Source organism: Pinus tabuliformis, chromosome 7 (genome assembly GCF_031772625.1).
Source record: "Pinus tabuliformis cultivar Carrire ecotype Pingquan chromosome 7, CPIR1, whole genome shotgun sequence".
NCBI lineage: Eukaryota > Viridiplantae > Streptophyta > Pinopsida > Pinales > Pinaceae > Pinus > Pinus tabuliformis.
Genome location: NC_142293.1, coordinates 1682159054 through 1682172411, shown reverse-complemented (window position 1 = coordinate 1682172411; position 13358 = coordinate 1682159054). Strand labels below are relative to the sequence as shown.

Here is a 13358-nt window from a genome sequence, read left to right as displayed (position 1 = left end):
TCCTAACTGGAAACATGTCCATTGAGATAAAAAAAACAAGAAAAAAAATTAGTTACAAAATTAAATTAAATAATTAATAAAATCAATAAAATATTGAGCACAAAAAAATATATTAATATTTAAAAAACATATTTTTATTAAAAAAATCACATACATATTCTTGTATCCAATATGAAATATTAATTGAAAAATAAATTATTGTGAAATATAAGAATATGGAAATCTTAAACCTTGATAGAAATAAAAAATATATAACAACACATTGCCATAGAAGTCTTCTCCAAAGATATGACGTTTCAATTTATCATTTAGAAATTTATCAGTAAGAGCTGATAAAATTATACAAGCCTCTCGAATCTAAATTTTTGATCTCCTTGTTTCTCAAAAGAACATCCTCTTAAATGGGATACTTAATAAAGTACATTTATTGAGAATTGATAAAATTATACAAACTTTGGAATCTAAATTTTCGTTCTCTTTGTTTCTGAAAAGAACTTCTTCTTAAATGACATAATTAATAAAGTACATTCAATTTTATCTTCTTTTTGTTACAACAAATTCCACTTTCGAAGTCTAATTTTAATATTTCTTATGAAAATGTTTGATAAAAGCATACGATTGTTCCTTTCAAACAATGATGTCGATATAATTTTCCATTTTTAAAATTCTTATGGTTAGTAACACATTGTAATTTGTTATAAGGATATTTGTATTTGATTCAAGATTTTGAATATGTCATAGTGTTTATTTGTATGCAAGTAGGTTTTTTTCTCCTTATTTTTCTATTATTTATTTTATTCTCTTATTCTTTCTATTTTCTTTATCATTCAGATTATTTCGGTCTTGAAAAGGGCTGCCAAATGTACAAAAGTAATAGCTAGTATGTTAATAGTTAAATAATTATATATTTACGCAAGTAATCATAAACAAATAATAGATTCCAATATTAATCCATATTCATTGGGTGAAATGGTTACAAAGAGTTTATAAGTTATCCTTCACCTAACATAATTCATTCGCACAATATTATGCAATATGCGCTACAGTGTATTCTTTTAATCTCAATCATATAGTAGACTAGTATACAAAAATTTGGGATCTGAAAATATGTAATGGATAGCAATACTATGGTAGATGACACATCAGCAAAAGCATGCCAGTGTCTAGTAGATTCCATACATGATTATCTCTAATAATCCATTGGTTAGCCCACGAATAGCTGAGTAGTTTAATCTAACATGGAGAAGAACTTCACAAGTAACATGGACTAAACAAAACAATCTGAATGTGAGAAACAAAGTGGATACCTCAGTATCCATAAGACTTTTATAAGGCCTATAAAATTTAATCCATATATGTATTGTCAATATCCAAATATTTATATAAATTCTTGATCCAGGTACTTGAAGTGGAAATGAATATTATGGAATTAGGAAGAATGAAGTGAGAAAATAAATGATCAGGATCCTTATACAAATAATACATATGAAAAAATTCAAAACAAATTCATAGTTCCATATAGCTAGATAGAAAATAAAATTTAGAATGCATAACACCACAATAAATTCCATTAAATCATTACTTATCCAGATACAATGAATTCATGAAATGTGAATACTTTTAACACCTATGTCAAAATTACCATGTCAATGTATATGTCATCATACCAAGTCATTAGTATGCTTAATAAATTAAATCAGTCATTGGCCATATGGGATGACATGTAATATGACATGTCAACATGGCATGTCATATTACATGTCATCATAAATGCACTAAAAATTTGGTAAGATTCATTTCATTGTCCACCATGTTATTTCAAATCTATGAAATATTAGGTGAAAGAAAGATTTGGATTTGGATATCTAGTATCAAGGATTTGGAAATTTCAAATAATGATATATTAAGTTTGATCCAAATCCTAATATATATGATCTAAGTTATGAAAGTTTTTTTAAGACATAATTTATCTTATCCAGATCCGAATACAAATAATATATCAACAATTCCTCTATATCTAGATTTAAGGAATTGAGAGCTCATAAAATTATATTAGCGATGTGTATACATGATCCAGATTCAAATTTCTTGCATTTGAATTTAATCAAAATCTTTAAAAACACCCATATTATCAACGCTTTGAACTCTTTGATTTGGATCTCGTTACCGAGAATTTTTCAATAATTTTTTTGGCACTTTTATGAAATAATAGGAAACAAATTAGATCAAATGATATGAAAAAATAAATAAATTTCCAATGGAAACAATTGTCATCAAATTAATTGGAAACTATGCATATACAATCAAATAAAACAAAATAAAAGATAAAAACATTTACAAACTATATCAAATCAATAATAAATTATATTGTAGAGAAAACAAAGGGAAATCTATAGGAGGGTGTGGCCATATAGAGGAGTTGTCTCGTTTAGTTCTATCGTCTCTATTAGGAAGTTCGTTAACACTAGGAGCGAGACATGTGTTGGTTGGAAACACTTGAATGGACCATAGTGGTTGTATAATAGAGGAAGTGCAAGAAGTTGAATGAACCATGTACATGAAGGGACATCGTAATGAGCCAAAGTACTATGGTTGGGTACCCATGAAATCTAGTGGATGGTTGTTTCTCTATCTAGATGTCATTTTAGCAATGTCTACATGATGGAGTTACAAAGTAAAAGCGTTGGTTTTGAATTGTGTGTAAGTAATTAGTATATGCTCCCCCATCTTAAGAATGTCTATTTATTTATCACATACATATAATTTTATACACAGTGGTGATATCAATATACATTCTTTAAAAAACATAATCTAAACACAAACCAAAGTCTATATTTCATAATGCTGATATAGTCTAATGTTTGTTATATGATATCTATGAATTCCCAACTAAATCTCTATTTTCCCATCTTAACAAAGAATATTTCTTTATCACAATATCTATTTCTTTGGCACAATACATATACTTTTATACAACATTTATATCACTTGCATATTTTGTAAACTAAACACAAATCAAAATCTATATTCCGTAATGCTCATATACTCCAATATTTGTTGTAGGATATCTATAAATTTCCAACCTATATTCAAATTATCCATCCTCCCTACTTGTATTTTAAAGTTAAACAACATTAAAAAAATTATAATATATTCATATTATTTAAAAAAAATATACATTATAACCATGTGCAAATTTCCGGCTCGTGCAAGTGAAGAGCAATCTATACATTAATAAACAAAAAAATCCTATGATTACACATTCCTAAATGCTCATATATAACATCATGGAACAAAAATCCTATGATCACACATTCCCTGTATGCTCACATATTTAACACACAGGATCTTCCGAGACTCTCATACACCATGTTCTTCTATGCTAATATCACTGCTATTTAAAAATAGAAGAATTTTCAATCTGCATATGGGATCTAAGATGTAAAAACAAGTCTTCAATATGATTATAGGACTCAACAGGATGAAATGAAACAAAACAATTCTGGAGCCCAGACGTACCAAAATTCATATATATTTCCATCGACTCAGATTTTCATATAGAATACAGACTTAGTAAAAGATATTACTAGCATAACTTTTTGAACTTAAGTCCGTGATTCCATGCTCATGCTGTGGATCTTAGCCAGGACTCCCACAAGAGGATCATTGATATAAGTTGTGGGCTCAAGCTTGCACGAATCGGCCCTGTTATGTCGATTATTCCATGATGTTGTTGTGGAGCTTAGCCAGGACTCCCACGAGAGGAGCATTGATATACGTCGTGGGCTCAAGCTTGGTGGAATCAATCCTGCTATCCTCAAACCCGTCATAGCGATCAGGCCCTCCCACAACTGCACCTGTTAATTCATTTGGGTTTGGTGCTTCTCTGTTGAACCACAAAGTGAAACCTTCTGTACATGATATCTTTCTGGAATCCTCGTATATCGAAACTATGGAGGACCCTCTGTGGTGAGCTTGCTGTGGATATTTGTCACCAAAACCCACCATGAAAGACATACCAGCAGGATTCTTTCCCAAAATGTAATCCACCTGCAATTTACATATGCAAAGTGGATTTGTTAGCTACTACTTTGCTTGCTTTTGCAAATTATGATATGAAAAAACAAAAAATCAAATTTATTTAACTCTGAATCTCTTATACTCTGAGAAAGCTGGAATGGATATACAAGTGTTCTCAATTCTTCTCCTCATTAATTAAATATTTTGCAACACTTAAAAAATTATAATATGTGTGTGTACTTGTTGTTTGGCAAATGCAATAAGAATGCTTGGTTCATATGTTTGATCGCCACATTGCAGGTATTGCTTATATCGTGACAGTAAGTCACTGTAAACTGATGCAAGGAATGATGTGCAAGTAGCATATTGTGTATTTGCACCATCTCTGACAAACAACAAACCTCCTGTACAAGTGAAACAGATACAAACACTGTTAATGAGCTTAATTTTGAAACTCAACAGATACAAACACTGTTGATGAGCTTAATTTTGAAACTCGGAGCATGACAGGGAGAAACTTCCATTTACCTGATGTGATGGAATTTTTGAATTGATGACTTTGTGGAAGAACTGAGCAGAGGAACACTTCTGCTTGGCCTCTGAAAACTTCCAGGTTGGTTTCTCCGGAGAGATATAGCTGCCAGGTTTATTAATTTTTATGAAGATGTGGTCAGTTGAAGGTCAAGTGGTCAGTCTTAAACTTTTTCTAAATTGAACATTTTGTGATTCATATGTTTATGTGAATATGGACTTACACTAGACAGGTGGATTTGAACTCCTGCACATTTGAGATCCCAATTGAACTCATACTCATTGGAAGTACAAAAATTTTGGTGGAGTATGTATTTGGTATAATATGGCAATCGAGTTGCTCTATATAGCCACACCGCTGCCCATGCAAGCTCGTCCTGTAAGTTAGTTAGTAGAGGAATAATAAGAAGACTTCAAGAAGTTACTCACTCTGTAGTTTAAATAAATAATAGTGTGAAGTAAAAAAGGAAGTAAAATTAATAATGTTAAGGAAAGATACATCATAGCCCGAGACAGAGCAATAGAAAGGGCATTCTCCATGATATGTTCCCCGGTACTGGTCAGCGAAACGAAAGAGCTGTACTAAATGACATATTCAATTACATGAGTATCATAAAAAGTTGGAGAATAAAATTCATTAAATTAATTCTCAATTCTGAATCTAATACATGAACGAAAGAGCTGCACTAAATTAATATTCAATTATATGAGTATTTTAAAATGTTGGAGAAGACAAATCATTAAATTAATTTTCAATTTTGAATCTAAGACATGAATTTCATAGACATGTTAAAAATGGGCATTTTTGAAAGATTTTTGGAATATTTTGGAATCATAAAAAAAGAGGTAGGCAACCTCAAATAAGTAATCTCACCCATATTTGTCTGATCCCAAAATATTCCAAAAATGAGACATTAAATTAAATTTAAAATAAAAGTTATAAAAAAACATTGATCCACAAACAAATATGACCTATCATAAGTTGCTAAAGTTATCTAAATTGTAAATTCTAAGAATAGAATAGAATAGAATAAAACAGAAAAGAAATTGTTTCCTATCATATGTTTGTTTTAATTACTAAAGTTATCTCGACTGTAAATTCTAAAAATAGTATATAATAGTGAAAAGAAATTAAACCATTGACCTTTTTCCTAACAGTACAGTAGGATTCTAAAATATCTCAATATCTCTCAAATCTTCAATCGTTGTTCTAAACCAATAATACAGTATAAGTGATTTTAGAATACGCATAATCTTATACCAAAGTAGCTCTTTGGAGTAGGAGAATGGAATAAGGTTTGTCAATGGCTGCAAAGACGACGGAGGAAGTGGCCAATGCTGCAGCAGTCTCTGCTGCAATTTCTGTCCCGTGAGTGGATGTATCTATTCTGTACAAATTCCTTGGAGTGTCCATCCTCTCTGGGTTCTCCCAACAGTTATGGTCTGCAGTTGGATCTCCCACCTAAAAACAAAACCATAACTAAATTCATAATTGCCATTTGTTGTGATCCTTAGTAAATTTTGTTGTGATCCATGAGTAAATTTAGTTGGGATGGCAATTAATTCACCTGAACCCACAGCTCGTTTTCGGTGGCGCTTGCTTTGATGAAATAATCAGTTCCCCACTTAATGGCATCCCTAACGTTCTCCAACTCTCCCGCTGCTGCAAGTTCATCTCTGTACTGAAGGGCTCCCCATGCCAGCATGGTAACGGTGAAAGCCATCGGAAACCCATACTTCACATTATCCCCAGCGTCGTAGTAACCGCCCACCAAATCCACCTACATAAATACACAGTAAAAGCCATGTTGAACATCATTGTATCTTTCCAGACTTCTTGAAGATCTGGACCAAATAATCAATTCCTAATTTATATGGACAGAGAATGTTGATAGAAATCAAGCTGTTGCAAACTCACAACTCATAATACTGGAGTAAGAATTCACATTGTAGGTGGGTTTTGGGGATCTTTTTGTTAATAACTTAATTGTATATTGTCATAATATCCTGAAATCTGATAGTGCTGAGAAATCAATTCCGAGAGATCAATTGTTTGATCTAAATAAGTTGTGGTGTAGTATCAATCGTTTTCGCATTGATAAGATCAGCGTCGTTATTTTGCCGCTTTGGGTATGATTAACAACACTTCTAAAACATTCAGGAAACAACGTTTCTAAAACAATGCGGAACAGATGGCAATACCAAAATGAGAATCTATTAGACCAGAATCTCCTCTCCATCTTATCCTGTTGCTACTGCTGGACAGTTTTCCTGAACGTTGAGCCTCCAGAAACAGAATAGATTTATGCAGAGCATCTTTGTAGTCAAACTCACCCAACACAAACTAATGAGGAGCAGACAGCACAGTAGCAAGAATTATACACAAAAACCTTTCCACGGTAACCCTGTAACCCATTTCTGCTGCAATTGATCAGTAAATGGGTACAAAAATAAATATCTGCAAAAGTTGATGCGTATATATATTTGTAGTCTCACGCAACCAACGTGTAATGAAGAATAGAAACATAAAGGGGATTCAGTCTCTTTGTTTGCATGCATGTTTGATGTGGGTATTGTAGAGGTTTTGCAGGACAAAGAAGTCTTGCATGCAGGTTTGATGCGGTGCTTATTTTGTGTTGAAATATTATTTTCAACTGCAGGGCCTGTCCTTTGCCATACTCCTGTACTGATGAATCAACAGCCATACCTCTACATTGATGAAACTGCCATTAAACAGCCGCATGACAACTGCCATTAAACAGCCGCATGAAACTGCCATTCTGTCTCTTTGTAGAGGTCTTGCAGGACAAAGAAGTCTTGCATGCAGGTTTGATGCGATGCTTATTTTGAAGGGTAGAGAAGTCTTGTGGGTGTCAGTTGGACATGAAACGACGGAAATTCCAGGAAAATATTAACTGAATGGTAAGTCAGTGTATAAGGTTGCCTCATCACCATTTCCTCACAGTACTATTAACGAGTAAATGTTAAAGTTTCAAGAAACACAAGGAAGATAACGAAGTTAGTTTTTCTACACAGACTAGAATATTTATTGAATATTTAATTTTTCCACACAAACGGAATATAAACTAACTACCGTTGCCTATTAGATCGGCACTGTGAGCGTTTCTATTAATATACGAAATATTAACTATTTCAAAACCCGTAAAATTAAAGTACAAATTTAAATGTATGTAATTAAAGCTATAATTTCGTAAATTAAAAATATAACAAATTTAATTTTAAAATTTTAATTGATTTATTTTTAAAATTTAGAGTTCTAATATACATTCTATCAGCCTTATAAAGTTATAGAGAAGAGGTCTAAAGTTTAATTTCAAAACCGGAAGCTTTTATTTACATTCTACTAGTTTTGCAAATGTGACAGAAATGTAATATCTCATTCCATATTTTGTATAATGTTTTTTACAAATTTTTATTTAGTAAATTTTATAATTAAATCATTTTTAGGTTTGTATTTTAGGTAAAGTAATATGTTGGAAGATATTTAACAAACATGGGTGGGACTACTGTAAATGGATTCCAAACACCAAAACTCTTAAAACTCTTGGCATATCCATATAATTGTAAAAACAAGATGAATAACATAAAGTTTAATAACATATTATAGAAATAATTTCACTCAAAAAGAAGTTAGTAAAGCTTAACATTTGAATTTGAGTTGTAACTGTTTAATAATTAAAAGAAGAGAATATAACAAGTTATTATAGGTTTACAGAGATGTATTTTTTTAGACATGCCATAATCTGATATGATACAAGGATTATAAACAAGTAATTGCACCACATGTTGCAAACGAAACTCAGCAAAGGAAAGAGTAGTAGAGAAAAAATAAGTAAAATTTTTATGATTGCCATTTACCATGAACAAAATTAAGAACATGCCAATGGGTCAATTGTGAATACATAAATCCATTCTTCCACGGTACATGTTTTATCACCACATAGAATTCTTTATTAAAGAATGGTGTCGAGAGCTCAATTGCTCCATGAGTTTATGAGGCATATACCAAAACAAACTATATTGTGTTAGGGTTCAAGAGAAATAAATATAACAATTAAGAAATACACATTCAAACCATGTACACCATGACTATCTGGAAAACCCCAATTGGGGAAAAACCAACCAGCAATAGATCTATTATTGTCCTTAGCTAAAACACAGCCAAGCCGGCCAACAACCTGAGCTTTCATCGCTCAACCATGGCTGCTCAACCATGGCTGCCTACAATGGAGAATACACAAGTCTTTTAAGGGCTTGAACTACGTGTAATACCATGAGCTCAATACCATGAGTCACCAATACTAGGTGCCCAAAACCAATATTGTTAACCCTAACGGTTGACATAACCTCAACTCCACCATAGGGTCAAGTTTATCTAACAACCCCCCTTTAAACTTGACTTTGGGTTTTTCTTGACCAAATCTAGCCAAATCTGCCAAGTGAGCAAGCCACCACCTACCCAATCAATGTTAGGGTATTTGATAATCTCACAAGCTTTCCTAGTTGATGCAGGAGCATCATCTCCGAAAAACACCTTGTATTTTACCTAAGCTAGGGGGTTTCATGTTTTGAAGAAATATTAAAATTCCATGTAAATATTAATATTATTTTGAGTGATTAATTAATTGTTTGAGAGAAATTACTTCCTAGATTATTTAGAATTAATGAGGGAGCCTAAGTGGGAATTAGTTTCTAAGTTTTAGGGATGAGAATCTATCTTTTAGGGATGTTGAGAGATTTAAGGGTTTGTTGAGGAATTGAAGGGATAAAGCATTAAATTAGATTATTTTTAAAATTGTATAAATAGGATTGAGAATAGGAGAGGAGTAGAGAGCTGGTTTGGAACAACCAAGGCTGTAAGCCTTCAGAAATTGTAAGGGCCATCAATCTGGAATATTAGGCCAAACAAAGTTTGTAAGTAATCTTGTTTTGATTTCAGATTATATATATACATTTGGTGATTAGTTGTGAAAGTTATAGTTTATTTCTGGTTAACTGTATATATGTGATTGAGGTATCGATTGTTGGGAAGGTTGACCAAAGGAAACCTGTAGTAAAAGTGAGATCGATTTATGTGTCCAAGCAAAAAGGATTGTTATTAATATAACAATTGTTATCTGTGCATGAGTTAGGATTGGTTGTGTCATATCGATCTGTATTTGATTAATAGAAAATGAAAAGAAAAGGGCGCCAGCATTTTAATACATTTTAAGTCTGCAGTTTTGGAGTGAAGTCCTGTACGCAAAACTCTATTATGTTAGACTTGTGAAATTCTGAGTGATCGATAGGAGATGTTAGAGCGTTGAGAGCACTGTTGCATTAAATGGTAAAGGGTATATATATTGAAACGTGAATGGTTCAAAAGATAATTGAATATGTTGACTCTATTATGGTAGATGTCATAGTTCGATTGCAGAAACAGTCTTTGGCAAATGCGTGAAACAAAATCTTATGCATAACTGAAACGAATGTTTGAGTTTGTGAGTTTAACTACAGATATAAGGAGGGATGGTATATACCTACATAGTAAATGTATTAATGTTGACTACCAAATGCTGAAAGAACAAGAAATAAGTTGAATTCATAGTCCAAATGGTTTGCAGAAGACTGAATGCCGAGTTAATAGCTTTGACAGTGCGCAGATCTGATTTGAATGGTGACAGCATTGCAACATTGATGAAATTTGGGTTTTCAATTCGTCATATCAAATGCGTAAAAGAAATCGATGGTAGAAGTCAAATTTGACACGTGAAGACAGAATAAATGGTACGTGTCACATCTGTAGATCATACAATTGCAAACGCTGGTGCAGAAGACGAAAGGGGTAAAAACAGTAAACGCTGTAGAATTCAATGTATAATAACGTTGATTTCTGAATTGAAGATGCGTGGAGAGGTAAGTTTATTTTTAATTCAGAGTCTGGTTGAAACTTCAGAGTTTTGAATCGATTAACTAATAAATCGATGAGTACAGAAGCATCCATAGGAAATCGATTTACAGAAAGGTATTGAAGTTGAAAAGAGGCGGAATTGATAGCGTGGACAGAAGGTGGAAGACCCAGTTTGCCGGAATACTTGTAAAGAAGTTTCAAGTGGAATGTTGGAAAACAGATGCCAAGTTGCATGGGCCAGATCGACCACCGTGGAGGTAAGTTAAATCACATGAGCAGATTGTTGTTTATAGGCACCGGCAGAGTAGCAGACTCTGTGAAAGACCGATTTCATAAATCGATTTTGATCAGTGAATCTCCATACAAGAAAAGAGGCTAATCTACGCTTATATAGATTGCAATTTTAAGTCAAAATAATGTTGTTAAATTGCAATGAAATTTGTAAACATGAAAAAATTGTAATGCATTGGGTTAATGGAGTTCCATTATAATAATGATGAAGACTGTGGCAAATTGAAGGACGCAATTTAGTTGGTTGACTTCCAAATTGGGATTTGAATAACTTTGTTAAGTTGTTAAGATAACTCAAGGGCGCATTTAACTGAATCCAACACATGGGAAAGAATTTGTGATGGTATGTTGGCGATGAAATGAATGAGGGACTTAAGGCATATTTCTGGTGTTATGAAGCATCTAAAATCTGATTGATAAATAATTTGATGTTTGAGAAATGATTATTATGAGAAGGTTTCATAACCATAAATATGAAAGAAAGCTTCCACATAAAGAGTGAAATTGAAAGAGATTGTCTAATTTTGAATTCGGCAAAATAGAGCATGTATGTTTATAAGCATAAACAATTTGAAGATCCTGTATTGCAGGCTAGGCTCTAGGCTTGCGTCACTTTTGTATCAGAGCTTGGTTCTATTGAAATATTTATTTTCTGAATGAGTACTGAAATGTATTTTTGACTGTATGATGAATGATGAAAGGAAGATCGGAGTTTTAAATTTGATATCCAAACTACACAAGTGAACAGGATTACAGTGAAGGAAATTACAGAGGTGAATGAAGGACAAAATCAGGGAGGTGAGATGATTTTCTGATTTGAAATTTATGATTGATGTTTATGGTTGCAGAGAAGACGATGGCATTGAACCTGGCATTCAGCTAAAGGCTGAATAAGGAGGACAATTGTAGTGTCCTGAAGAAGAAGGTGAGTTGAAGAGATAGCCTGAAGAAAGCAGAGAGAGTGATCAAAGAGGTTCCAGAGGCAATGAAACAGTACTTAACAAAATACTGAGTGAGGAGGGCTTGGTGAGCTAAGTGACAGCAGAAGAGATTGTTGTCGTAGAGGCTAGTACAACTCATAGTGAGTGAACAACTCAGGGAGAAAGTGATCATGCAGATCAAAAGAGAGGTTCAGAGGAATGCCACAGCGATGAGATGACTACAGAAGTCAAGAAAAGAGAGATTTCAGTAATGAAAGTCCAATCGCAGGTACTAGAGGAATGGCTGCAAGAGCAGGAAAAACCAGAATAGAGAATGGATCTTTCCACTGAAGGAAAGAAAGTGAAGTGGCAGAAGCTACAACAGAAAAGAGATCGACAGAAAAACATGCAGTTAATGGAAGAGCTGAAGAGCTCGAGCAGATGATGGATGTACAGTTGAAGTGTACGCAACTCAGAGCATTGAGTTGGAAGAGGAGGTTTCGATTGATCAAATGGAAGAGGAGATCATTGACGGTTTTTCTGAATTATTGGGCAGATCCAGATCATCTGGATAATATGAACTCTTGTGTTTTTATAGCTGACAGTTGTGATGTCATTACAGGTTTTGTTGAAGAGGAAGTTCATGTGAATGAAGAAAGGATCAGCTGAAGAGCTGTTATATGAACCAATGGTTAAGGTTATTGAAAACTTGTAGTTTTCAAACTGACAAGTTGTATATGAATGCAGGGACTATAAGTGATGGTGATGTTATGCTTCAGCAATGTCACAAAGAAATTGCATTGCTAGAATATTTGTTGGAAAATTCGGAGTATGACAGGGAGATAGCAGAAGAAAGAGTTCAGTACAGTGAACGAGTGCAGAAAGATACCATTGAAGCAAATGATGTGGGAGAAAAGACTGGTTGACAGTATTGAGAATTCTTCAGAGGATTCTTTGGGCAAATAGAATCTAACATACTAATGTGCTGATAGTGGAGGAGACTTCAGAACAACATACTGAAGTGCTGGCAAAGGAGGATAAGGCACTGATGCTTCTGATTTTTTATTCTAACAAGTGTTTTGTGAATGCAGGTATTGTTGCAGAACATTTGACTCAGTTGAACAGTCAAATGAAGGAAGAAGAAGTTTTCTGTTCCAGAAGACAAGAGGGTATGGATGATTGGGTGGCGGTAAGAAATGAGAAAGTCAGAACAGAAAAAGCATAGAAACAAGAAGTCAGCAAGTGACAATACAAACTGAGCAAGCCATCTTAGCTCAGCAAATAGCTGGAAATCAACAGACGGAGATTATTTGGACCGAGAGATTGAAAGTATCAAAAGACTGACGACGAAAGAATCCCGAAGAGGCCACAGCAAGAAAGAAAGGAAAGACAACAAGAGAAAGACAGCAAAAGATTGCAAAGCAGAGCAAGTGGAGCACTACAACACAAAATATGGAAGCCTGGAGGACAACAACAGTTAACAACAGCAGTAAAGCAATTGACAAGCAAAGAAAGATTACAAAATAAAGTTTGGGATCCAGAGGAATATCCAGACTTATGACCAGGTGGTCATGAATTTTCTTACATGGGGAGTCTAATGCAGGAGCATCATCTCCGAAAAACACCTTGTATTTACCTAAGCTAGGGGTTTCATGTTTTGAAGAAATATTAAAATTCCATGTAAA

General features: G+C 33.5%; 1 protein-coding gene across 1 annotated transcript; it reads right to left on the bottom strand.

The window, feature by feature from the left end:
- Window positions 1-3717: 3717 nt before the first annotated feature.
- Window positions 3718-7330, bottom strand: LOC149254942 (endoglucanase 16-like). The gene is made up of 9 exons (XM_089454881.1): window positions 7259-7330; window positions 6749-6895; window positions 6120-6332; window positions 5813-6013; window positions 5051-5128; window positions 4776-4928; window positions 4549-4657; window positions 4261-4424; window positions 3718-4050 (listed from the first exon to the last, which is right to left on the bottom strand). The coding sequence occupies exons 1-9, from the start codon at window positions 7328-7330 to the stop codon at window positions 3718-3720; spliced, it is 1470 nt and encodes a 489-aa protein (XP_089311007.1).
- Window positions 7331-13358: the final 6028 nt, after the last annotated feature.

Excerpts from the sequence above, each read along its gene's own strand:
- LOC149254942 (XM_089454881.1), bottom strand. The coding sequence starts at position 7,330 with ATGGCAGTTTCATGCGGCTGTTTAATGGCAGTTGTCATGCGGCTGTTT. Across the intron at positions 4,929-5,050 it reads GCTCTGTCTCGGGCTATGAT|GACGAGCTTGCATGGGCAGC; the intron begins GTATCTTTCCTT and ends ACTAACTTACAG. Across the intron at positions 4,051-4,260 it reads TTGCATTTGCCAAACAACAA|GTGGATTACATTTTGGGAAA; the intron begins GTACACACACAT and ends TGTAAATTGCAG.